The following is a 23,968-nucleotide window of genomic DNA, read 5'->3' on the forward strand; positions in this document are numbered from 1 at the left end:
ACTTCTGACTAGCCAGGTTTTGTAACTGTTACATATCCTAAACTGTAGGCAGAGACACCTTATTGCTGAATAAACATCATCCAAGTGCATAAAAACCCAACAACAAACAAACACTGGATTTGACTCAGACTTCTCTGCTCTAAATATATATGTAAAACTTATATACCATGTGAGTGTATGTGTGAGTGTGTGTGTGTAAAACTGCTGACACAGCCCTGTGGAAAACACTGCTAGAGAGCTTTGGCTGATGCCAGCAATGTCATCATAAATCAGAAAGATTCTCAGAAACGACTCTGCGGTTAACCTGTGTTTGGATCTTTGAACAATAGCCCATTGTTGGCAGAAGGGAATTATTTGACACCACTTGACATCTTCTCACACATTTAACGAATTAGAATTTATACCCATTTCATATTTCTCACTTAGCTATAGCAGAGAGCAAAAAAAAAAAAACCAACAAAAAAAACAACTTAATATTCCATAAAAAACAACATAGAATAGCAATCAATCAGTATTAGGAGAAATGCAGCAGTCCCTCCCTGATGACTACCAGTTCTTCATCCTGCCTATCAGAAGACAAATATTCAACCATCATTAAATCAGATTTAATTTTAGAAAAGCAGGAATTGAGAGAAACAGAGCACAAGAAAATCTTACTCCTGGAAGGGTTTTGTATCAAGACCTACCACCTCTGGATATCCATGCAAAAATACAGCTCAGGATTGTGCAACTTGTAATATAAGCAAAATGAAAAGATTGCCAGCGCCTTGCAAATCCAGCCGGGGCTCCCCCGGCCTACTCTGAAAAAGCTGTCTTGATGGTGAAGTCTGTCCCAGCTGCCTACAAGGGGATGCTGGAGAACCATTCCTTACCCATGTGCCTAAATTTGCATTAAATGAATTCAGGCTTTAGTCTCATTGTCTGGTGAAAACCAAGCTCCCACAAGTACTCCAGAAATACCAGGGCTTTCAAGAGTTTTCTAAATAAACCACAGTTAATTTGGTGATGTTTTCTAACTAGTATCTGACAGCAGAAAGGGAGGTATAGTGCTGAGAAACACCAAAATATCAGGTTTTCTAATACTTTACAGAAACATGCTGTAAACGAAAAAGCTTAGATAACTGCTGGGGTGAGGAAGAGGTGGCAGAGATTAGTAAATTATCTCTGGCAAGGCCATTAGGAAACTTGGAACAGCTCCCAAAAAACTCCAGAACCTTCATCTCCCACTCAAATCACAGATGTCAAAATAATGTTACAGAACAGCAATCATTTATAACTTGCTGATGCTGAGGGATGATTTTACACATCTACAGACAATTTGGAAATGTCCAAACAACATGGAAAGAAAGCCAAAGTCAGATTCCTAGCATTTTATACACTTTTTGATGGAATTTGTACTGGAAAGAAAGAATCAAATAGCATGCAACTGGAAACTTATGGAAAAACTAGGTCTTCAAGGTCCCTTCAAATCCAAACCATTCTATTCTGTGATCTAACAAATAAATGAGCAAACAAAACAGGAGAAGCATTTACTCACTGATTTTATAAAACCAAGAAAATGAGACTACAAAAATACACAGCTTCACTGCATCTCTTCCAGTGCAACTGTAAGCTGCTACTTGACAGCAACACTAATAAGAGCACGTCTTCCTCTCTCTGTCTTCTATTTTTCCCTGAGGCAAAGCTTCTGTACCCTGGAGTAAGACATGAATGTGATTTATTAACTGTAGAGTGACACCTTCAGTTTCAGGAAGACAGGAGCAAGGTAACTCCTATACTCGCAAGACTATTTAAGATCCTTAATCCTCTAACTAAATTGCATCTGTACATTTGTTCCTTGAACAATCGTGCAGCGAGATACTTTGCATAAGGTATCATTCCCCATGTGTATGAGTGCAAATAATTAAAGCAGACAGGACTCAATTGGGAATGAAAAGAAGATGTGGCTAGAAGAGGTGACTCTTCTGATTTCCTGAGAGTCTAGGAAATTCATAAGGATCATCAGATCTGCAGGAAATTTCCTCCTGTTGAGCATTTTCTGAAGCAGGTAGGCTTTTTCCCCAGCCAGAAAGGTATTTTAGCCCCCTGAAACTTTACGTGAATTTTGTCTGCTCAGCATTACCTTGAGATAAGGAATTACTGGGATCTCAAAGATCCCAAATTGATTTCATTGTTGAAAGAGCCACTCACCCTGCAGACTTCATGTACCTTGCCTGGTTACCTTCTGGCTGAATACAGATCTCTCTTTATACAGGAAACTTGAGACTCTGTGGCACCATTCCAGAGGCTAAACAAAAAGAGGTTGTAAACTTGAACCAATCTGCCTCCCTACCACTTTCTACAGAGAACAATTTTCTGAAATTAAATCCTCTTGTCCCTCTGCCTCACAAAGAAATACAACACAATTGGAAGAGCTCTGGGTCTATTGACTACCATGAACCAAAACCAAGCTGTCCTTATTTCCTGCCTTTTGTAAAAAGATTGTCTTAAAAAAATCTGTAATAGAGCCAGTCAAATTGAAACAGTCAAATTGAAAGCACCACTATGAGCAGTCATGGGGAATGAATGAATCTGAGGAGAAAAGGAAGATGAGGAAAAAAATCCAACCTCATGCAACATAAACTTCCCATTGCCTAGCAAAGTTTACTTCTCAAAGCTGAGGAAAAAAATAGGGGAAACATGGAAAATTTTAACTGCAACAACTTGCCATGTCTTTCAATACAATGTCTTAGAGTAACTGACTATAAACTAGGGCTGACCAAGTAATGCACACACAAGAAATTCTCATTTATAATTTTCCAACACTACAATGATGGATCAAAAATATGCAAAGACCAACCAACCCCCTTAACACACACTTTCCTTTTGAAATTCAGGCCTGAGCGGTTTGAACGCACTTGAACAGAGCTTGATATTGCTATCTGTGCTTATCCACTTCACACTACTACTGTAAGGTTAGTTATGTCATTATCCTGAATTTTAGACTGTTTCAGAACCTTGTTGGACTCCTTTCTATTGTCTGTACAGAAATTAGCAAGCATGGTTTTAGCTCTTCCAATGCTTGATGCTCCCAGTGTGAATCACAGCTGTCTTTCCAGCTGTGCACGGGCACTATGGCATAATCTTCCTTTCCAGATGAGAGGGAGAGACTGATTTTTAAACTGTGGCTGGGCACAAATGATATCTGCTGGCACTAGGCAGATTTGCTCTGGAAATGAGGCTACTGAGAGGGTGAATCAGGGAGCAACAGTACTGGATTCTCCTATTTCGACTTTACTTCTGTCAGCAGCATGAATAGAATAAGTGGTATCTGCTAGACAATTATTCTAGAGCCAGTCAATTCAGCTGAGCACAATTACACATGCTGCAATATAGGTTTTTCACAACTGCTTAGCACTCATTTCTAGTTGTCCTATGTAACTGCAATTCACTGCAAGCTTCATAGAATCGGGCCAAAATCATGGCAGAAAAAAATTCCTAACAAAACACATGTACAGTTTTGATAAAACAAACAAAGCTTCACCAAATCCCATCAAGCCCAAAGCATCCCCCCCCCATCCATAAATTTTTTTTTCCCTTTTTTCCCCTCTCAGTATCTTTCTTTGTTCTTAAACATCTATAACTGTCAGAGGGATACTATCAATCTAAAAGAATGTGTTTGTCATGTTTTCCTGTAAAAAACTTTACATATTCAGTGGAGTTTTTTGAGTCTATGCCCAGATACCTACATAACAAAATATGAGACCAAAATTATAAGTACACGGTGTGCCAAGAAACTCAGCACAGCGTGGCTTGCCCAGACTTTTTGAAAGAAAGCATGCATACTGTGTCACTATTATGATTTAAAATAGCTGGGCCTCCGAAGTCTATAGTATACCACTATGCTACAAGGTGCCTGCAGATGCTTGTAGCAGCAAGCCAACCATTTAGCTTAAGGACTGTGATGAAAGCCTGACTTTGATTTCTGTTCAATATGTGCATCTCACAGCCTCACTTCGGTACAAAACAAGTCTATGATGAAATGAAAGAAAACTTAAAGCGAGGGTGGAAATAACCTGAGTATTTTACAATAATCCTTACTGTTATTCATTATGAACTGCAACTTCTTAGTTTCAAAGGAGAAGGGGATTTCTTGGGGAAAAGCAGAAGAAACTGGGGCTTAGCACTGTAAAAAGCACTTCTTTTTCTTTTGCATTTAAGTTTAAAACGTGGGTCAGAAAAGGTTACAATTTTCTGAGCTCAGTGCTCACAAGTTGTCCTGACAAACAGGGCTCTCTCTCACTCTTCTATCATTGTGGTCTACCTTCTGCATCACCAAGAATCAGGACAATGCTCAGGTAGCTTCTGATGTGTTATGAATTATTACTATTATTATTTTTACAATTCTCCTCAGATGCTATGAGATCTAGGATCTAGGTTAGAAGCAAGGTTCAAGATAATGCATGTTCACAGGTTTCACAAGATTCAGTACACGTACTCCTTCTACTAAGTCTGGTTCCCTGCAAAAGGACTGAAAAGATCAACTGATGACATTTGGAGAATGGGCGCAGATTTTGTTAAGTGAACAGCAAGGATAATCTCTGTCCCTAGCTCTCTCAGCCTTACATGAGGGAGAGCTATTCTAGTGGCAAGAAAACACAGAAATGATTGAGGAAGGAGAGATGACCCTCACTCTATTGCCCAATAATTGCCATTTCAGCTCAGCCAATAACATTTCAGCCTAATGGAACCTCATCCCTGACAGCTTTCTAACTACACTCCCAGGCTGACAGTCAAAAATCACAAATCAAACAGCAACAGGAGAATTCCTCTCTAGTGACAAAAAGTATTATCTTGAGGATTGGCAGTAGTAGGTTATCAGCAACGTGAGACAGTAAGCTGTACTGAACTTCTGTGTTTTTTCTCCATAACTCCACTTACTCGTTTCTAAGGATTGAGCACCCCCTTGATAGCAGAGTGACACACCCCACACAGTTCTGTCATGAAGAGGCTGACTCTAATGAAGCCATATGGACAAGATACTCCTGAACAGGAAAAAAGCACTGGAGCTAACAAGCGAGTCTCTGCTCTTATCTTCAGATGACCTTCAATCTGTGCTAGCTTTCTCAAATAATTTCAAAAAAGATAACAAGATATTTCTTAAACTGATGTGTACTACTTTATTCTTTAAAGGGTTCCTAGATGCTTTGCTAATCACAACATTGGAACTCTTCCTACACTTTTTCACCAGTAGGCTAAACAGAAAGCATTCCTGACTGTGAACCGTTGGACCCTACACTCTGCAGATGTCAAGCTACTCTGAAGAAATCCTCTTAAACCATTAAGGAAGACATCAAAATTACTGAGATTACTCCCTTTTGTTGTGAATTAATGACAGACTTATAAGATTCTACCAAAAATAATCCATGTTTTCTAAAGTTCTTCACTGTTTTTAGAGTACTACTAGCTACTTACCTTGCATAGAAAGGGCTCTCTGGATCTACAACAACTACTCACAACCAAAAGACCACTACAAAACAAACCAACAAAGTTCTGACATGATGATCTATACCTCAGTCACAGCTAAGAGTCTTTCAAGTACACAGAAAACAAAATTAAGGAGAGCTTGTTTGTAGGAATCACTGCTCATTTGATTTTCAAGTGCAGCATCATTAATTGGTCTTCTTCCTCCCCTTTCTCCATGCAGAAGAAATTACTATCTACTATCTCTTTTTATAGCTGCCGTGAGATTCAGAAATTCCTCATCATTGAGGTTTGGGGAACTTGGATTCAAGGCCAGCTTTGTCAACCACTATCTTGAAGCAGCCTATGAACGATCTATTCATTCTGACTATCGTGTCAAGTTGGCTACAATCAAAAGCATGCTGAAAAGATAGCTGAACAATTGCTGTCCAAGCTAAAACCAGAAACATCTGGACCCTTTTAATGTATCATGCCCAAGCTAATAAGCCATTGCTTGGATGCAGTGTCACCCAAATGCTGCTAGATGGGTCTCTGGGCTCTGGGCCAGCATGCCTGCAGTGCACTGTATTAGATGGATATATATATAAATATATGGATATATATGGATATATATATATGGATAGTGCTACAGTAAAATCACTGATCCTTTGCACTGGTGAATAGACACAGTGTTCCTCTCCAGTCACTTCTGCTGAGACAATTTGGCAACATTTCTGTGAGACCGATTATTTCACCTCAGAGCCTGGCCAAATCTCCATCATGCAATATGAGGCAAACACAGAAGCAGACGATTCATGATTGTGGCTGTCAGTTTCCTTCGGTGAAATAAATAAATAAATAAATAAATAATTATTGACCATATTCCTTTCAAAATGTTTCCCTGTAGAACTATGCATTTCAAGCTCTTTAGAATTTAGTAGTAGTGGAATAAAGGCTTCCTTTGTGCTACGGTCCTCGATGACCATAGCACACAATCACAGATACTGATGGCATGACAGGAATGGTTCCAGAAAACTTCAGTTATGATGAAGCAAAGATCCTATCCCACTCAAACTAACATCTTCAATATGCTTTATTCCTGGGTTATTGCTTTTTTGGAGAAAGGTTGACTGCTTCTTTTGGCAGGATTATTGCACATGATCATCAAGCCAAGGTCATATATCTTTGCTGCTGATGTTGACTTAGATTGGCAAAACTGAGACTCATATACCCAATTATGGCAGGACATTGTAGCTCTCACAGTTAGAGATCAAGAAGTGTCAAAGAATCTGCACAAAACTCAAGTGGAAAGTGGGAAAACCACATATAAGTGGTGGCTCCATCATAAAATGATAAAATGTAAAAAGGACAGCTCAAGCAGGGCAAAGAGCCAACCCACACTTGAATTGATAGACACGTATGAACACACACAGATATGAAAAAATAATTTCTGCTCTCAAATTATTTATTTATTTTTTCCTAAGTAGAGTTTTAATGCAATTATAAGGCCATACACATTTTCAGTTTGAAGACAAGAAGTAGTTATTCACTCTTTTCTAGGCTTGGGCAAGGGGCAGTGTTTATTATGTATAGTGTCTGTTAAAGCCTTAAGTGCTGTTAACTACACAGCTTCCTTGATACATTAAGGCTATTAGGACTTAACCAGGTAAAGATGCACACAATGCTAAGTAAACCACCTTCTATCTGTCTGAAGGAAAAGAAGCATTGATTTAAGTGGAGTCATCTGTTTAAAGGAGAGAGAGAGAAAAAAAAACTGAAATAGACCCCAGATTAACAGATGTTGCTGAAGATTCAAGGGTAAGCAGAGCTGAATTCAAGATTTTCAAAACAGAAACTTATGTGAATATTTGAACTCATTTGAATATTTCTTTCTACTTAACTGTGTAAGTATAACATTTAACATTATTTGCTAGGTTTTAAATATGACAAGCATGTACATAGAACAGTTCTCTGTCATACAAACACATTCACTCCTCTTTACCCCTAGGCTCCTGGGCTAGGAAATGATGTTGGGAGACTGATTTCTAGATGATTTAAAATCTACTGCCTGAAATAGTCCCTGTAAACTTATATTGGTTGCGTTAGTCTGGATTATGTTTTTATGTATGTTGTTCGCAAGTATTAGATGGTTTTAATATGAATGGACTGCGATTACATTAAACACCACACTGGCCAATATAACTATCCAAAACTAGAAGGGCATTTAAACACAATAACAAAAAGGAATGCTGATTTGTGGTTGAAGTCTCAGACACAGTTTAAATTAAATTCCTGTCTGTGCCACAGATGCCACTGTGTTTTCTTGAGCAAGTTACTTCCTGTACCTTAGCTGCAAAAGAGGGAAGCAATATTTTCTTTTTTCCTTCCATCCTCTATTTTGTATATTTAGTCTGTCACAGCAGGAGCCCTTAATGCTTTGATGAACATAATGAAGGTACCACATCTAAGGTCCATACTACAGGGAGGCACCTCATCAGACCAACACACCCATGCCATACAAGGGCAATCACACTGTCACTTTGGACTGCTTGGCTGCCAATGGGAACTTGATCAGGTGTAGCATCAGTTAACTGAGACTAGAAAGAGAATGTACGACAGAGTTTCAAACAGCCCATCTCAAACTGATGAAGCAGTGGGATACTTCAAGGAAGTATAAAAAAATTGTAATCATATTTGTCCTGAACTTTGAGTTTGGTCTTCTCTGAATTTTCTTACTGGAAGAAGAATTGTGGTTCTGTATCAGCTTGAGAAAGTAAGGTGAAAAAGCAGAAAAAGATTTGAGAAAATTATTTATTTGCCATCTTGGTTGATGAGCTCTAGGGGAGATATACATCGATCTAGGTGTGATTATATTCTTTTTACTGATTACTTTTCTTATCTCCCTTCTGACTCCTGATGCTCTAAATAGGAGTCAGACAGTGATTTCTCCTGCACTCCCTACAACCTAAGCCACACAGGATCATTTGACTTTAGCAGTGATTATTCTGAAGGACTGAGGGCAGGTAAGGTGACAGGAGGTGTGTCTCTGTAGGAGAGGAAGTAAATCTATCCATACTCTGAAGTTTTTCCAGCAGCTGAAAAGATTCCAGACTGAACAGACTAAAGCCTGAATGGAGTCCTTTCAACTCCATCCACTTTTCCTCCCCAGTATTCAATGACAAATGAAAATAAAACATTTTAGCTCCACTGAAATCACTCCAATAACAGATCTTTGACAAGGAATAAATTAATTTGACGTAGCTAACTTCAGCAGCAGGTTATCCTTCTGTATCAACCCCCAAATTTGCCATTTACACGTCAGAACAGTTTTTGTTGCTCATCTGCAACACAGACACAACAATCAACTTAAAAACAAACAAACAAACAAACAAAAAAACCCCACCACCACCACCTAAAACAGAGATGTCTTACAGTCATTTATTTTCTTTAAACTTGTAAGAACAACAAATAAAAGTCTTCTGCGTAGCGCTTCGTGCACACTTGTTCACACTGAACCCTTTTCTGTGATTTGCCCCACAGGGTACTTACTCCTTACAGCCATTCCTCATTCTCTCTCAGCATATTCCCTGCGCATTTCCATTCCACATCAAATGTGAACACTCTGCACAAGAATGGTGGAGACTACAAATCAAATCTTACTTGGGCTTATCTTTGAAATGGCAGACAAGACAGGCTTGATGTGATTTAATAGAACGATTGAGTCATCTCATTTGCAGGCCTTACATCCGCTTGTATATCTACCCAAATATAAACCCTAACAGCTGATCTCAAAGCAGGCAACCGATCTGAAGTATATTTAAAAGATTATCAACTGTGAATTCATTATTGCACTGCTCAATCTTTCCCCCCAAATGTCTAGATTGTATAGGACACACTACACAATGCGAGGACTAAAACTCTGTCTTAATAGGCAATGAGGTAGTTACATAGATCACAAGCATGCCAGCATGAACTGAAAAATCATCAGTCAGACTCCAAATAGGGAAGAAATCCATGGGTGTTTGGAGTTTACTCTCTGCCTTCAGTATCATACTACCCAACAGCTGTCTACACCCAGAAGAGATTTGGGGTAAAAATCAACAGTAACTCACTGATACAGGGTCTACTCTTTCATAGTATTTTACTTCTGCCTCTTTCACTTTTAACACTACGTATAATATTCAAAGATGTATCACGGATGACTGCAACTGATCAAATGAGCAGAGCTTATTATTAATATACCACTGCTAGTGAATTCTCGCAGTTACCACACGGTAGCTGTAACTACCTTCAGTCACCATTCTCTAGAGTAAACTTTATATCACATTTTTCTTTATTTTACAGAGGTGAGGGTGTATGAGCTGTCACCCATTAGGCTGCAGTACTGCTCACTGTCTGTGGCTGTCTTTACATTCAGATGCTAGTTTCGGTGTTGGGTTTTTTTTAAGTTTGTTTTCTAAAAGTATAATCCCATTGCCTGTAATACAGGGGCTGACACCTCAGAAACAGAGAACAAAGCATCACGACTGCTCTGCAAGGCATAACCACAACTGTATCAGAGCTATTGCATCTGTGTATAGCAACACAAGATAAAAGGGGCTTTAGTAACTAAGACTAAAGTTCACCCCTCCCAAGTACCTTGTTTCCTGTAGAGAGTTTGTAGCAGTTTCTTAAAAATAGAGCGTAAGGAAGTACATACACAAAATCATGATTTTCCATGTTTACCAACTCACCACTGACTTTTGTTCAAGGCGCTTGATGGAGTTTACCTACAGACATCCTGTTTAATAATCCTCAAGTGAGCCCTCCTCCATGACTTTGCCCAGTCTCTCTCTCTGTTTGTTTCTATTTTGGCTACCAAAGCTTCTGTCAGCAGTGAACGAGTAATTATTTTTGGTTTTCATTTTTAGCACATACATCTGGGACTTGTATTTCATTGCAGTACCAGTACTGGAAATCAAACTTTAAGGGTTTTTCTTTGCTTACCCATTTAAACATCATCAAACTGGTGAGAGAGAAGCTAGTAAAATTTTAAGGCTGCCTAATGAGTTAGATTAATGAGGGATGGGTTTAGTTGTAGTTCAGTTTGTAGAAAATGGGCAATCTCTGTAAGAAAGTGGAGTACTGCAATTGCTACCATATGCCTGCGCCTCAGCATTTGGAAAAAAGACTAAGGACTAAATTAATAGGGATACTTAATCTTCCACATGCCTCTTAATATTATTCTGCATCCCCCGGGCTAGCACTTCTGCATTACTGCAAGTACTGTATACAAGATTAGTGACTGCTTGGCTGTGGTTTTGACTTTTACTGATTTTGCATATCATTTAAAATTTCCATTCTAAAAGCATAGTTTTCAGATTTCTTTCTATTTATTGGAAAGGCCAATTCTCATAAGTCTATTGCAGAAGCTGCCAATGTTCAATACTCGAACTACCCAGAGCACATTCAGCATGTAAACTGCTGAATGTCTATCTATGGCAGACCTACTCTGAATTTTATCACTCACTGTTCTTCCAATTTATCACTCACGAAAGGCTCTAACCGGTCAGTTCACAGCACTGACCACAATGTCAGGAGATTATTGTTCTTCTTTGTTTTTTTTCAGCATCATTACTCAATTACAAATAAAGCCAAAATGTCCCTTTCTATTGGAATGAATGAATTCACCAACAGTCAAGTCTTTTTTTCTTTTTTCAGTTGAAGTTTGCCCTTCAAATATGCACTTATTCTTATGTTCCTCCGAGAAGCACAGTAACTGCTCCCATAGACTTCACAATGGCATAAAAAAAGTAGCCAAAAACGGCACCAAAGGTGATGTTAGGTAAAGCAGTTACTTCGTGGAAAATTGGGAGATAAGCCACATGCTACGAGTTCTTCTCAGTAAACAAGCTGTCAATATGAAACCTGGCACCTGTGAACCCAGAAGAGATGGGTGAGATAATACTTCCCTAAGTAAAACATAAAATTACCTAACGTACGCTGTTAGGATTGTAAATGCAGAGAACAGAACATTCTTAAGCCACAAGAAAGGCCCACTTTAATGCATCGGCCCACAAAGCTGGCATAGAAAAGGACGTGGTTCTAGGACAAAATCTTGCAGCTACATGTTATCATGTAGTGACACCACAACAAGGAGCAGGAAAATGAAGTAAACAACCACATTAAATTTTAACTTCTCTGCAGTCTATGTCTGCAAACCATAATTACCAGAGTTGAGATTCTAAAAAAGATAGTGCGTTGTATCCTTAAAGCTGAATGGTAATGAGCAATTAATACCTCAGCTTTAAGATTCACTCAAGGAGTGAATAAGGCTTTCATTCTCATTTGTATGGAAATGCACATCTCAAATCCATGCAAATGACTGACTCAACTCAGTACTTGCAGATTAGATATGAAACTCTTTGCAACAGGGAACTATTAGTTGATTGCAGGAAAGAGCTGAACCAGTGAAAATCCATAGCAGGACCAAGATATGTCAGTGACTATTCTGATTAGCTGGATCACGATTAACAGGATTTCAGCCAAAGTGATACAGCTATGGATAGAATCAATGCTCTGGTGAAACGACTATAGGAAATGACCTAGCCAGAAGTAAATATTGCAGTCCATTGGTTTCCAGCTCTTTATGAAAGCCACCTCAGATAAAGCTTTGCACTTACTTATCCATTAAAGTTCCAGTCTCAGAACTCACCATGAAAACTGCACCAAATATACATCATATAATTATAGTTTTACTGAACATGGGACCTATACATCTAACAATCAAGGGCATGGTAGAAAGAAGACAGAAAACCAAATTACCACAACCAGAACTCCAAAGAACAGCAGAAACAAGAGAACTTCCTTTCAGACACATTTGGTTTTGTAGAGCAGTTCAGATTTCAAGCAGGCAACTTAAGAAGCTCAGTAGCATTTGTTCTATTTTACGGTAGATACTGTCACATGACAGATTTGTTTTTATATTAATTTAAAGGTGGTGCAAACTGCATTCACGGGAAATCTGAAAGAGTGAAATGACTCCTTGTCCAGTGATGCAACTGTATGCTTGAACCTCTACATGTGGCACTTTGGATTTCTACTAGTAAGAGGGTTCATGTTTCCAAATGCAAGCATGTAAAATGTGCATATGCTTGCAAGGAATATTATCCTGCTGCACTTTTGGGCTTGCAGTAAAAAGTATTGTATCTTGTTACCACACACCTTCTATATAAACAGTAATCTCTAAAACCTGAAATTGAGCTGTAGATATTGTCACTCCTAAAGTGCCCTGTAATTGAAAAACAGTATTATGATATGTTAATCATAGAATGGATTAGGTTGGAAGGGACCTCCTGGCCATCTAGTTCCAATCCCTTGTTATAGATGCCTGGCCTTGAACACTCCCAGGGAGCGGTCAATCACAGCCTACCCCTGGGCAACCTGTTCCAGTGTCTCACTGCCTTCACAATAAATAGTTTCTTCCTAATATCTAGTCTAAATCTACCCTCTTCCAGTTTAAAACCATTTCCCTTTGTCCTGTTGCTACTTGTCCTTATAAAAGGTTAATGGTAACTTTGTTAGTATTGATATTAATACTGCACCTACTGAGCAGTTATAACTATGTAGAAGGGAACACCTAGAAAATTGCTTTTGGATTCCTGTAACCATTCTTCAAAGGCAAATTTTAAAAAGTATCCAAATAATTGCAGACGTTTAAGTGCCAGTTTAAAACAACTTAGTGGAGAATAGAGTTCAAGTTTCACTGCTCAGAAATAGATGCATCTGTTTTTCGAGTTCTTTTGGAAACCCAAATTGTGTTACTCCTGCTCCAGCGGGGCTTACTGGCATCTGCTGGAGTCTAATATGTAGGTACAACACACTGTTAAAAGCCCAGAAACCATCAATTTTGCCATCACTGTGTACTCTGCATGATTTTCTACTGTGCCCTTGTGTAAAACTGAACTACCCAAGGGCAAATATGTACTAAGGCCATCTGATTATCTGCAAAGTGCAAACTGAGTCTGATATATCCAAATTAATGGCCAGCAGAAGGAACAGATCATCCCAAATAGCATTATAGTCAATTACAGTCAATACAAAATTAAAGCAGTGAAATGAAGAAATATGGCACACAGAAGTTCTTGAGTGCATTGAGGACTTTTTTTTCTGGATCGAGCTGCTGGGCACACCCTGTATTAAACCACTGGCATGCAGTGGTCTCTGCATATGGATTAGCAGTGGTGTGCTCACACAGCTGCGCATATCTGGAAAACTGCTTTTGATTTTGATTTTGGTAGCAAGCCAGCAGTGGCCAGGTTTCTTGAGGGTAGGCTGAATAGTCATTCACAGATGTTTCAGGATGAAAAAAAAAAAAAAAAAGCCAAGGCTGGTCACCACAAATAAAGTGATTTGTTGCTGTAATCCTGCTTGGCTACATTTTCTGAGGGACCAGATAAGCGTATCTACATGCACGGACATGGACGGTTGTTACATTAGCAGAGTTAGGAGCTCTGTCTGGGCACCTCACTGAGGCAGTTCATGTCTTCTGGACCAAAGCTGGCTGCTGCCCAGGCAGACTGGGGAGTGGGCAGAACCACTGCCTACAGCTGCCAGCACGCAGCTCTGGCAATAAGCTTTTAAAAGAACACAGCACTTCACACTTCTGCCTTTTTTAACTAACAGAAAACAGTAGCGAAGTCTAAATATGCTGTGATTACAGACTGGATTTTTTTCTTTTTCTTTTCCCCCCATCAAGGCATATCGGGTTGTACCCCTTTTGGTTACATTCATAACAGCACTTTTTCAGCAGCTTGCCAAAACAAAAAAGAAGTCTACAGGAAGGAGTCTGCAAGTAGGTTCCTGCCACCTTGATTCATCCCACTGGCATTTATGTATTAGGAAACTATCTTCAATTATGCTATCACAAAAAACATATCCTGCAAGACCAGTGTTCCAGATGGTGCACAAGATTAATAGATCCTATGTACAACAGCATATTCACAGGATACTTATTTTCCTCGAAGATTATATACATTAATATATATAAATAAATACAGTAATATATAAAAATATATTACTAGCAATACAACGATTTCAGAGATTTAGAAAGAAGGAAATGGAACTGTTATTTTCACTGAAAGCCTCCATCTCTCCCACTGATAAATACAGTTCTAAATTTAAAAGAAGGCAAAACAATGTGTGTGTGTATATATATATATACACACACACACACACACACACATATATTGCTGATTTCAATACATGGAAGTTCATATTTGTGCCATAATGCATCACAATTCCTGTCTATTCACGTGTGTGTGAGCATTATATTTTGAAAATTTCCCTTTCTAGTGTAGCCTCCTGTGTAATGCCAGGCTTTAGAGCATGTCTGCTGGTTCCACTACAACAAATAGAAAAGCTTTGCAAAAGTGACATGATATCACAGAAACATAATTACATGCTCCTGAAGGTGGAATTAGCTTTATTTGTGAAAGCCTCTCAACTCAAAATCCACCTCCACAAAAGCCTACAGGAATGGACTTTAAATGAAATTCAGTTCTGCCTCTGTGATGTGCGCATAACAGATCCTGTGCAGACAGCAGATGCACATAAACAGAAGCACTCAAATGGTTTCAAGACTACATAGCATCATGAGGAAGCTGGAACAAACAATTTGTATTTGTGCACAGTAACTGGAAGTGGTTTACACCCAATGTTGTACTCTTGGCAAAGCTCAGAGGAAGAGGTAGGCATGGATCAGCGCTGTTGGTGGCTTAGGCTGATCCGAAAAGGACTCAGGGAGCTGCTGATGGCCACTGTATCACCCTGAGATATAGAAAGCTGATTTTAAAATGTCTGAAAAGTCACAAAAGTCACAATGGCAGTTAGACGCTGCCTGCACTACTGAAAAACTCTCCTTCAGAAGTCCAAGATTCAAAACTATTTCAAAACTAAAGGGAATGTAGCTAAATGTTTAAAATACACGGTCACCTTCAAAAACAGGTGATCTGGATATCTTTTAGGCAGCACCCAGCTTGGGAAGGATTTAATTGTGTGATAAAACCATCCCACGCACAGAATAGAGAAGGCCAGACTCGGAGGTCAAAAATCTAGCTCTGGCTGCTGCCTGCAGCTGCAGTAAAAATGTAATTTCAGCAGTGCCAGCGTGCTGACATGCACACCGCTGTTTGTCGACTCCAACTGAAATTCTCTATTTTTAGCCTTTCAGCTACTTTCAGATAAAATTCCTGCAGATAGGACTAGCTGTATAGGTCAGATAACATACAACTCTGAAACCACAGATGACCTCATGCAACTACAAAGAGAGGTCTGTTACTTAAAACAAGGCTAAAATTTAACCCAGCTATACTAAAATTAAACAGGGAGCATTTTACAGTCCCATTACAAGGCATAAAACAACAGTCACCATAAATTCACAATGTATTTACTTGTAAAAAGAGTAATTAATAACCCCAAGTAGATTATCTCTGAGGCAGCACAACACCAACGCTTTCTCACGCTCGCTGGAGATTTTACAAACACCACTGAGAATCTATTTCAGCTGTCAACTGAGAATTGTTTGTCCAAACTGAAAAGTCATTGTTCTTCATCACAATCCACAAGACACATTTTGTCGTGTCCCACACTTCTAGTTGACATTAAGGAGATAAAATGAATAAATGTAACTCAAACTTTCAGGAATGAGCATTCATTTCTAAGTATGCTTACTGACCACAGACTGAAGCAAGCAGACCACGGCGATTTTTCTCTGTGCAAAATGCACTATAGTTTCCAGTTTTCTTCTTCACTCTTCATGTGTATTTCTCTATATACCAAAAGGGCACCTGTTCCCTTCAAAATGCCATTCATTTCTGATAGGTGGAAATTTACTTTTGTGTTCTATCATTCAAGTCTATCTCATGCATTTATAGAGAAAGGTATATGGCAGAATGGATATCTCACAACACAATACAGTTTGGGAGGATCAGTTTGCATCCATTGCTATCTGGATTGCTATTGCTATTATCACACTCATAACTCTCTTTTGGTTTGCAGAACATTTGCCAGATATTTCTTCACAACAAAGACATCATGAGGTCATCACACACTGCCAGTTGCAGCAGAAAGCTATTTTCCACAACATAATTTAAACAAATTCTACTTTTCTTTCCTTTATAGCAACATAGACAAGTCAATCAGCCCTGTTTTCTACTTCTCTACCTCAAAACAATGATATCATTTCTACCTGTCATCTAATCTTTCAAGCAGAGCCAGCATTGAAGTAAGGGGTTACATAGCACTTAACCGTTAACTTGCAATTGCAGAACAAGTCTGACTTTTTTTGACTTCAAGTCACTTGAAAGGAGAAACTCTGTTTGTCACAGAGAATGAAAACCAGGACAGAACAAGGTTTGCTCTCACACTCTCTAAGGAATTGTAGGTGGAGTTATACAAACAACAGAGCAACCATCAAAGGGAAATCTTGGGACTGTAATATACCAAAGTATTAAAGGAATAGAGTCTTTTATCTATTGTGGAGGAAGGAAGTAGAGCATTGAGACATGTGCAGTATATACAATTAAAAATCAAAAAACCAAGCAAGTTCTCAAAGAGACCAAAATCAATTAAACAACTCTGTTTTTGTTTTTCATATTCTGTTAAGAGCACAAGAAAGAACCAAAAATGCAATCTACAACAGAAATTACACTCCATCACCTGGAAGAGCAAGCCATTCAACTCTATTTTAAGCTGAGCTTTTCCCCACATCCTATGAAAAAAGCTCTGTTCAATCACAGACCATACATTTGTTCACTGCCAGCCTCAGGCTTACCTTGTCCTCCACTCTGTTCAGCCTGGCACCAATTGTGTTATTCCCTCGATCTTTGCTTTTTTCTGTGGAACAAGAAACATTTTCAAATTAATATATGGCGTTACAACAAAATTGCTATTGGCCACAAAAGGGTGTGTATAAGTAGCCCACCAACGCAGTGTAACTGAACACCTTTACCAGGCTGGTAGTTTTATTTCTGAAAAGCAGCTTTTTGTTTCTTTTTATAGCGCAGGCCCAAGCCACAGCTTTTAACAACCCTTAAGTTCAAGGTACTTTCAGCCTTAGCTTTAAGCTTTAGCCCAGGAGATCAAAACTGGTCCCAAGTTAGTTAATATTTTAATTACCACTTAAAAACAATTTGGCACTATGTACAAAAATAAGTATAGGCAATGCAATTGGACATTGTTTTAATCTTTTTTTCTTGCCACATACTGTACAGAAAAATAAACTTGAAAATGACAGTAACAGGGTTTTGATTAACCAGTTTCTGCTAAATAAACTTAATACTTTGGGCTCCTTTTCTGCCTTCTTTTTAAAGATAACGAAGACATATATGAATATTATTGATTTCATAGGAACTCTGTAACTATAATACACCATTTTACTGGAAACAGGATGAGTCTCAGAGAGATTACAGTCATTATATTAAAAAACACAGTGAAAGTAGGTGTTGTAGGTTAACCTGTCAGGTTCACTCACTACACCCCTTCCTTCCCAGTGGGATGGGTGAGAAATCAAAAGGAAAAAAAAACCCACAAAGTAGAACTCATGGATTGAGATGAAACTATTTACTAAGAGGGAAAAATTAAAAAAAAAAAAAAAAAAAAAGGCAATCGATTATACCAAATGTATCTATATCAATGAGTAAGTGACACACAAGCAATTGCTCACCACTCTCTGACTGATGCCCAGCTAAGCTTCTACACAGCAGAAGAGTCAGAACTCCCACTACTTTCAATGCTCCTTCCACACAGTGTCATCTAATACAGGATACCCCCTTGGCCACCTTAAGTCAACTGTCTTAATTCTATTTCCTCTCAGCTCCTTATGCCCTTCACTGAGAATGGCCTTGGCTTTACAGCACCGCTTAGCAGCAACTGTAAACATCAGCCTGTTATCAACACAGTTTTTCTCCTAGAACCAAAACACAGTATCATACCAGTCACTCTGAAGAAAGTAATTCCACCTCAGCTGAAACCAAGACATCAGGTGCTTTAAATATCTAATTAAGAAGAGGTGTTGATAATTAAAAATTGTAGATACATAAACTTCAGGTCACAACTTTTAAAAATTGTTGCAACAAAATCAAAAGTATTTTTTAAAGAACTTTCCACTAATTATATCTTCATAAAATAAAACTGAGACATATTAATTTACCTGAAACAGAGATAAAAAGAGATGGCTTCCCTATGGATTGATCCAACCTGTGAACAGAGAAGAATCACTTTTAGCTTTTATCAATCTGAAGTGGTATCTTCACCTACTGGAGCTGAATGGGAGGAAACCTCTTCACAAACAAACAATGTGAAGTTCAAAAAGTTATGGTTTGTACAGTAAAAGAACCTACATTACACTTTGAATGGTTTTTAGCTTTCTTTATCAAAAGCGTAGTTTTGCTGCTTTTCCACATGAACAGAATTAATGTTTCCACAATTCTTTGGTCTACTGTAGCTACTTACAGCACCCATCTGTTGTCTCTTTGTTTGCTCTTAACTGTAATTCTACAAGAACAGATAACGTTATATCAATCTGTATGAGCACATCAAAGGATTATGGCCTACAGTCAGAGTAAGCTTGGTCTGAGGCAATGCATACAAGTAGAATCAAAACAGTAAGTCTCAGTTATTAGATTTTTAAGCTCTTTGCCTTCTTCATCTTCTGTAAAAACAATACTTTATTTGAATGACATTTTTGTATTCTTTGCAATTGCACAGTCCTACCAATACAGCATTACCTCCTCTGTAACTCCTTGATTCGCACCATCAGGTTGAGATGACCCTGGGAATACTGCTCAATAACATCTCGGACATCGTATGGCTTCCTAGCTTGCTGTAAAATAAAAATCAGAAACAGATCACTAAGCTACACAGATGTACAAATACTCTACATGAATGTATGTATTTATTTTTTTTTCCCAAAAGCAAGAAGTAAATTCTTCTAAACCGATTTAACAATTTAGTAAATTTTGAGATAGTTTGACCCTTGTACAATCATATATTTATTGTGGAATAATTACAATTCCAATTGAGCCTACCTTTTTGTTATTGCAGGTCTACATACCTTTTGGGAGATTATCCGTTAAACTTGAGGCCAAGAAAGTATATCTGCTACTTTGCTCAGAACTTTGTGGTCACTTAAGAGCATCTTCTGGAAATCAGTTTTATACTCATCAGCTATTAGCCAGTAAAGAGCTATTTTGCAGGTGCAAGCAATTATTCTCAGCCTGAGCTCTCAGTTCAGTTCATACTATGTGAACCTTAAACCACAGTATTGGTTGAAGGTGCATGACTGATTTCCTTCTGCAGAAAGCCTGGCTCAGCTTTCTAATCTACTGGGAAATACTAGGTAAAGACCGGAGCAAGAAATGATGAGGAAGAAAGCCCTGGGTTTGTAATTTGTATTTCATGTATGGGGAGATCTTAATCCATCCTATTAGTAATAAAAATACTTTTGTGAATTATTAAAGGCAAAGATATTGAGACTAACTGGGAAGTAACTGAATGAACCTGTCAAAGTGTAGTAATAAACTCAAAGTATCTTAATTCTACTGTTAGAAAATGAAACAATGATGCTCTAACACAACAGAAAAACAGAGGGAAGGAGAACAGTAGGGCCTAATCCTCACCCATCAGACTGAATAGTAACACCTGACATTACAGAAGAACAGAACAGGCTAGAATAGAGTACAACAGAGTACAACATTCAAGGTGCAGTATTCATGGTAAAGCCACACCAATGTTAAGTATAGCAGAAGAATGACATATTTTAATTGGCTGGCTATGCTGCATTCAATGCACCCCAAAAAGCAGCTTTCTCTCTTGGCTGTCAAGACATATTTCTGGCTCATGATGAGACTGCTGCCACCAGCACCTCAGGCCCCTTTCTGCTGAGCTACTCTTCAGCCACTAGCTTCCCATCTGTGCCTGTGTCTGTTGTCATTCTGTCCCAAGTGCAGCACTCACATTTATGTATGTTGAACTTCATGCCATTGCTGATTGTCCAGACAGTCAACAGCACATCCTGGTTTAGTATTGTCAGCAAATCTGCTGATGATGCATCAACTCCTGCATCCAGATCACTGACAGAAATGTTGAACAGAACCATTCTTTGAACTGAGCCATGGGAGACACTGCTAGTGACCAGCCACCAGCCAGATGTAGCCCCATTCACTTCAGCTCTTTGAGCTCTGCCCTTCATCCAGTTCAACACCCAGAGTAACGTGAACCTGCTCAGCTCACAGTATGAACGTTTGTCCAGAAGGATTCTGGGGATGATATCAAAGGCCTTGAAATCAAGAAAGATTACATCCACTGCCTTCCCTTCATCTATGCAGGTAACCCTGTCATAGAAGGATATCAAGTTACTAAGGCAGGACTTTCCCTTCATGAACCCATGTTGACTATGCCTAATGACAGCTTTGTTCTTTAATTGCCTTTCAGTAGCACCCAGCACAATCTTTCTTGTATCTTTTCCAGGTACTGAATTAAGACTGACAGGTCTGTTGTTTCCTGAGTCTTCTTTTATGCCTATCTTGTACAGGGGTATAACATTGGCTAGCTTCCAGTCAGCAGAGTCTCCCATGACTTGCAGTAAACTTTTGAGAGAGGTCCAGCTTTAACGTCTACTAATTCCTTCAGTGCTGTGATGTGAATCCTGTCAGGCCCCATGGACTTACAAACACTCATTGGATGCAACTAGTCTCTTACAATTTTGGTGGCCACAAATGGAGAGTTGTTGCTCCCTGTGGACCCCTAAACATAAACACTCCACAGTCAATTGCCCAGGGACACTGCTAACTAGCTCCTTGAGTAGCTTAAAGTTTGCTCTCTTAAAATCCAAGGTGCCAGCTCTGATGACATTTTTTCTCCCTATGCTACAAATGTTGGACTCGACTGTTTCATGATCACTGTTTAGAAAATGTACAAGGTTTAAAGAAATCCTACTAGTTCAGCATCTTCAGCATCATCTCAATCAGCTGAAGTCATCCAGAAAGCAGGACTAAAAATTTCAGAGTAGTCTTCAGTTAAATACAAGAAAAACTTCCTATTATAAAAATGCATTGCAGTGTACTTTATCTCTTGAAGAAAATTCTTTTTTGTATGTTTTTAGGGGGACAATTTCCTACTTATCAAGTTTAATATCTCTGGCTTATCACACTCCCTTGTTCAGGTAAATGAAATATTGGATAAGGACCAGATTAGAATGGCAGTCAAGCTATTTTACAGTTAAATTATTTTTGACATCCAACAGTTGTCTTCAGATACTGCCTTAAGCAATTTCAAAATCTGCATATCTTCTGAAGATCAATTGTTCTGCATCTAAATAATAGCTTTTGTTAGTCTCCTGTTACATTTTGCTCTTATTCCACCTGCTCTTAAAAAGCTAGAGTTCAGCACTTCATCTTTAAAACTCTCTCTTCATATATTTACTTCTTGAGTAAAATATCACTTCATTAAGCAAATTGCATTTCAGTCTGCCAGACTGTCAGAAACCAACTGCAAACCTTGGGCTCATGTGAGATACTCACTGATTTGACCAAAGAGCACACAGAGGAATTCCCAGGAAACCCAAGCGCTTACACACACTGCAATCACAACCGACAGCCACAGAGAAAGAAGCCTAACCCAACAGTGTTGTAAGCCTGAAGTCATGTCCACAGACTAGTATTGTAAATGTAGTACTGTCAAAACAAAGAACTAACCCCCCCAAAAACCCTAATTTTGAATTATCTTCAAATGATAGATCAACAAGAGACAGATCTGTAAGATCAGCTCAAAACCTCCAGATTCAGAAAATCACCTTAGCAGGAAGAAACATGAAGAGCTTTATTCTGCCTTCCATACTCTGCAGCAGGAGTCTGATAGTAATTCTAAATAGGTTACTATCTGCCTTTCATTTACCATTTAACAAAAACTGAAAATACGGAGTAAACATAATTTATGAATGAAGTTCACTTTCCAAGTCTGATGGGATATTTAGTACTGATTATTCTGTAATTACTTCATAGTGAAAGCTGAATTTTCAAGAGAAAATACTCATGCTGCTGATGTTGACAACAGAATTTGTTAGTTTTGCAAAAGGAAAACAAAACCACAGCAGACAATGAATGAGTATTGAAGAAAAACGTACAAGCCAGTCCCACATGTTTCCTTAGCTTCTTTCCTCTCCTTTATTCCTCTGCTAATTAACTTATGGGAAAGAATTTCCTAAATGAGATAGGCTTTCTCTCATCATATATGAAAATTCGCACACAACACCAGTGCCAGCATCAAATAAGAAACGCGTACAAGTGCCTGCTGCTGTTCCCTTGTAGCTGCATTCAGAGAGAACTTTCCCAAGAGGCAGACAAGGCAGAGGGGAATCCCTGCAAGGGGAATTTCTGGGAAATGTAACCAAGTAACAGTCAAATAAAATGGGCCTGGGTTCCTTTGAAACAAGGGCACTTTGAACTACATTGTTTGCTACAGCCCACTATGGAGATTAGGAAAGATTACACACACACAACTCATGATTCATACTGTGACAAACAAATTTCATATGGTGATGTGTCTAAAAGCAAGATTTTCCAGTGAAATCATAACAAACCAGGCAACGGTTACTCATGTCATTGGTGGAACTCCAAGCTGTATCTTTAGTTTATTCTATGTATAGAATACTTGCCATGGTGAAGAGCACAAAACAAATTAAAAGCATATTTCAGAAGGGAACTGGGTAAAAAAAAATGTTTATAGTTGACAATGGGAAATCAGATCAAATCCCTGGTCTCTGGGTCTTGGTGGATAACACAATTGTATCCATGTGCATAAGTCACAAGTCACTTAGGAACTTTCCTAATTGGAAAACAAATGTTATTCACCCATGAACTCAAACAGTGGAAATATCTAACCATGGTTTTTCAGAAAGCAAATCTAGAAGGGAGGGTACCTGATTTAGATCTGACATGTGAAATTCACTTTTATGTAGGATGGGTGGACAAAACATAGAAAACCATTACATTTTAAGTACTGTTTTCCCTGTAACAGTGAGCTGTTCACCTTAAGTGACGCACAAGACTTGTGTTTACTACTAGTAGATCTTTCCTACAAAATCTGAATGAGTCCCACCGACTTTGCAAGTGTTGTAGCCCATTTACAAGAGCATAAACACATCCATTAAAAAGGCATTAATTCTTCAAAATGTTATGCTGGGTTCCTATATAGGCATTATCATATGGGTTGTATTCAGACCCAGACTTTAAAATACACCATAAATTTCTCCCCTTCGTTTAAAAAGGAAATTATTTGTATGTGTGATGTTTCACATAGTGTTACTTTTCACGTCCTTTGAAATGTCTTTGTGTAGTTTCAATTTGTTTTTAATTAGTATTATTTTTTTTTTAAACAGGAAGTCCCTGCTTTCTAAGTGACATTTGTCCTTGTGTTGTCATCACCACTTGTTACTGATTGAGGTCTTTAAAAACACGTATCTGCACAAAATTAGACATACAGGTGTATC

General features: G+C 38.5%; 1 protein-coding gene across 6 annotated transcripts in view; it reads right to left on the minus strand.

Annotated features, from left to right (window-relative positions):
* KCNQ1 (potassium voltage-gated channel subfamily Q member 1) overlaps positions 1–23,968 on the minus strand; it is a 314,910-nt gene that overhangs the window by 79,807 nt on the left and 211,135 nt on the right. For all 6 annotated transcript variants that reach the window (XM_015863924.3, XM_085550022.1, XM_085550021.1 and 3 more), the window contains 3 exons: positions 19,209–19,303; positions 18,632–18,678; positions 17,255–17,316 (listed from right to left, as the gene is read on the minus strand). In XM_015863924.3, the coding sequence (XP_015719410.2) occupies positions 17,255–17,316; positions 18,632–18,678; positions 19,209–19,303 (204 nt within the window). The remainder of the gene's footprint in view (positions 1–17,254; positions 17,317–18,631; positions 18,679–19,208; positions 19,304–23,968) is intronic.

This window comes from Coturnix japonica, chromosome 5, assembly GCF_054131305.1.
Source record: "Coturnix japonica strain WE chromosome 5, WE-NBRP24, whole genome shotgun sequence".
In the NCBI taxonomy this organism is placed as follows: domain Eukaryota; kingdom Metazoa; phylum Chordata; class Aves; order Galliformes; family Phasianidae; genus Coturnix; species Coturnix japonica.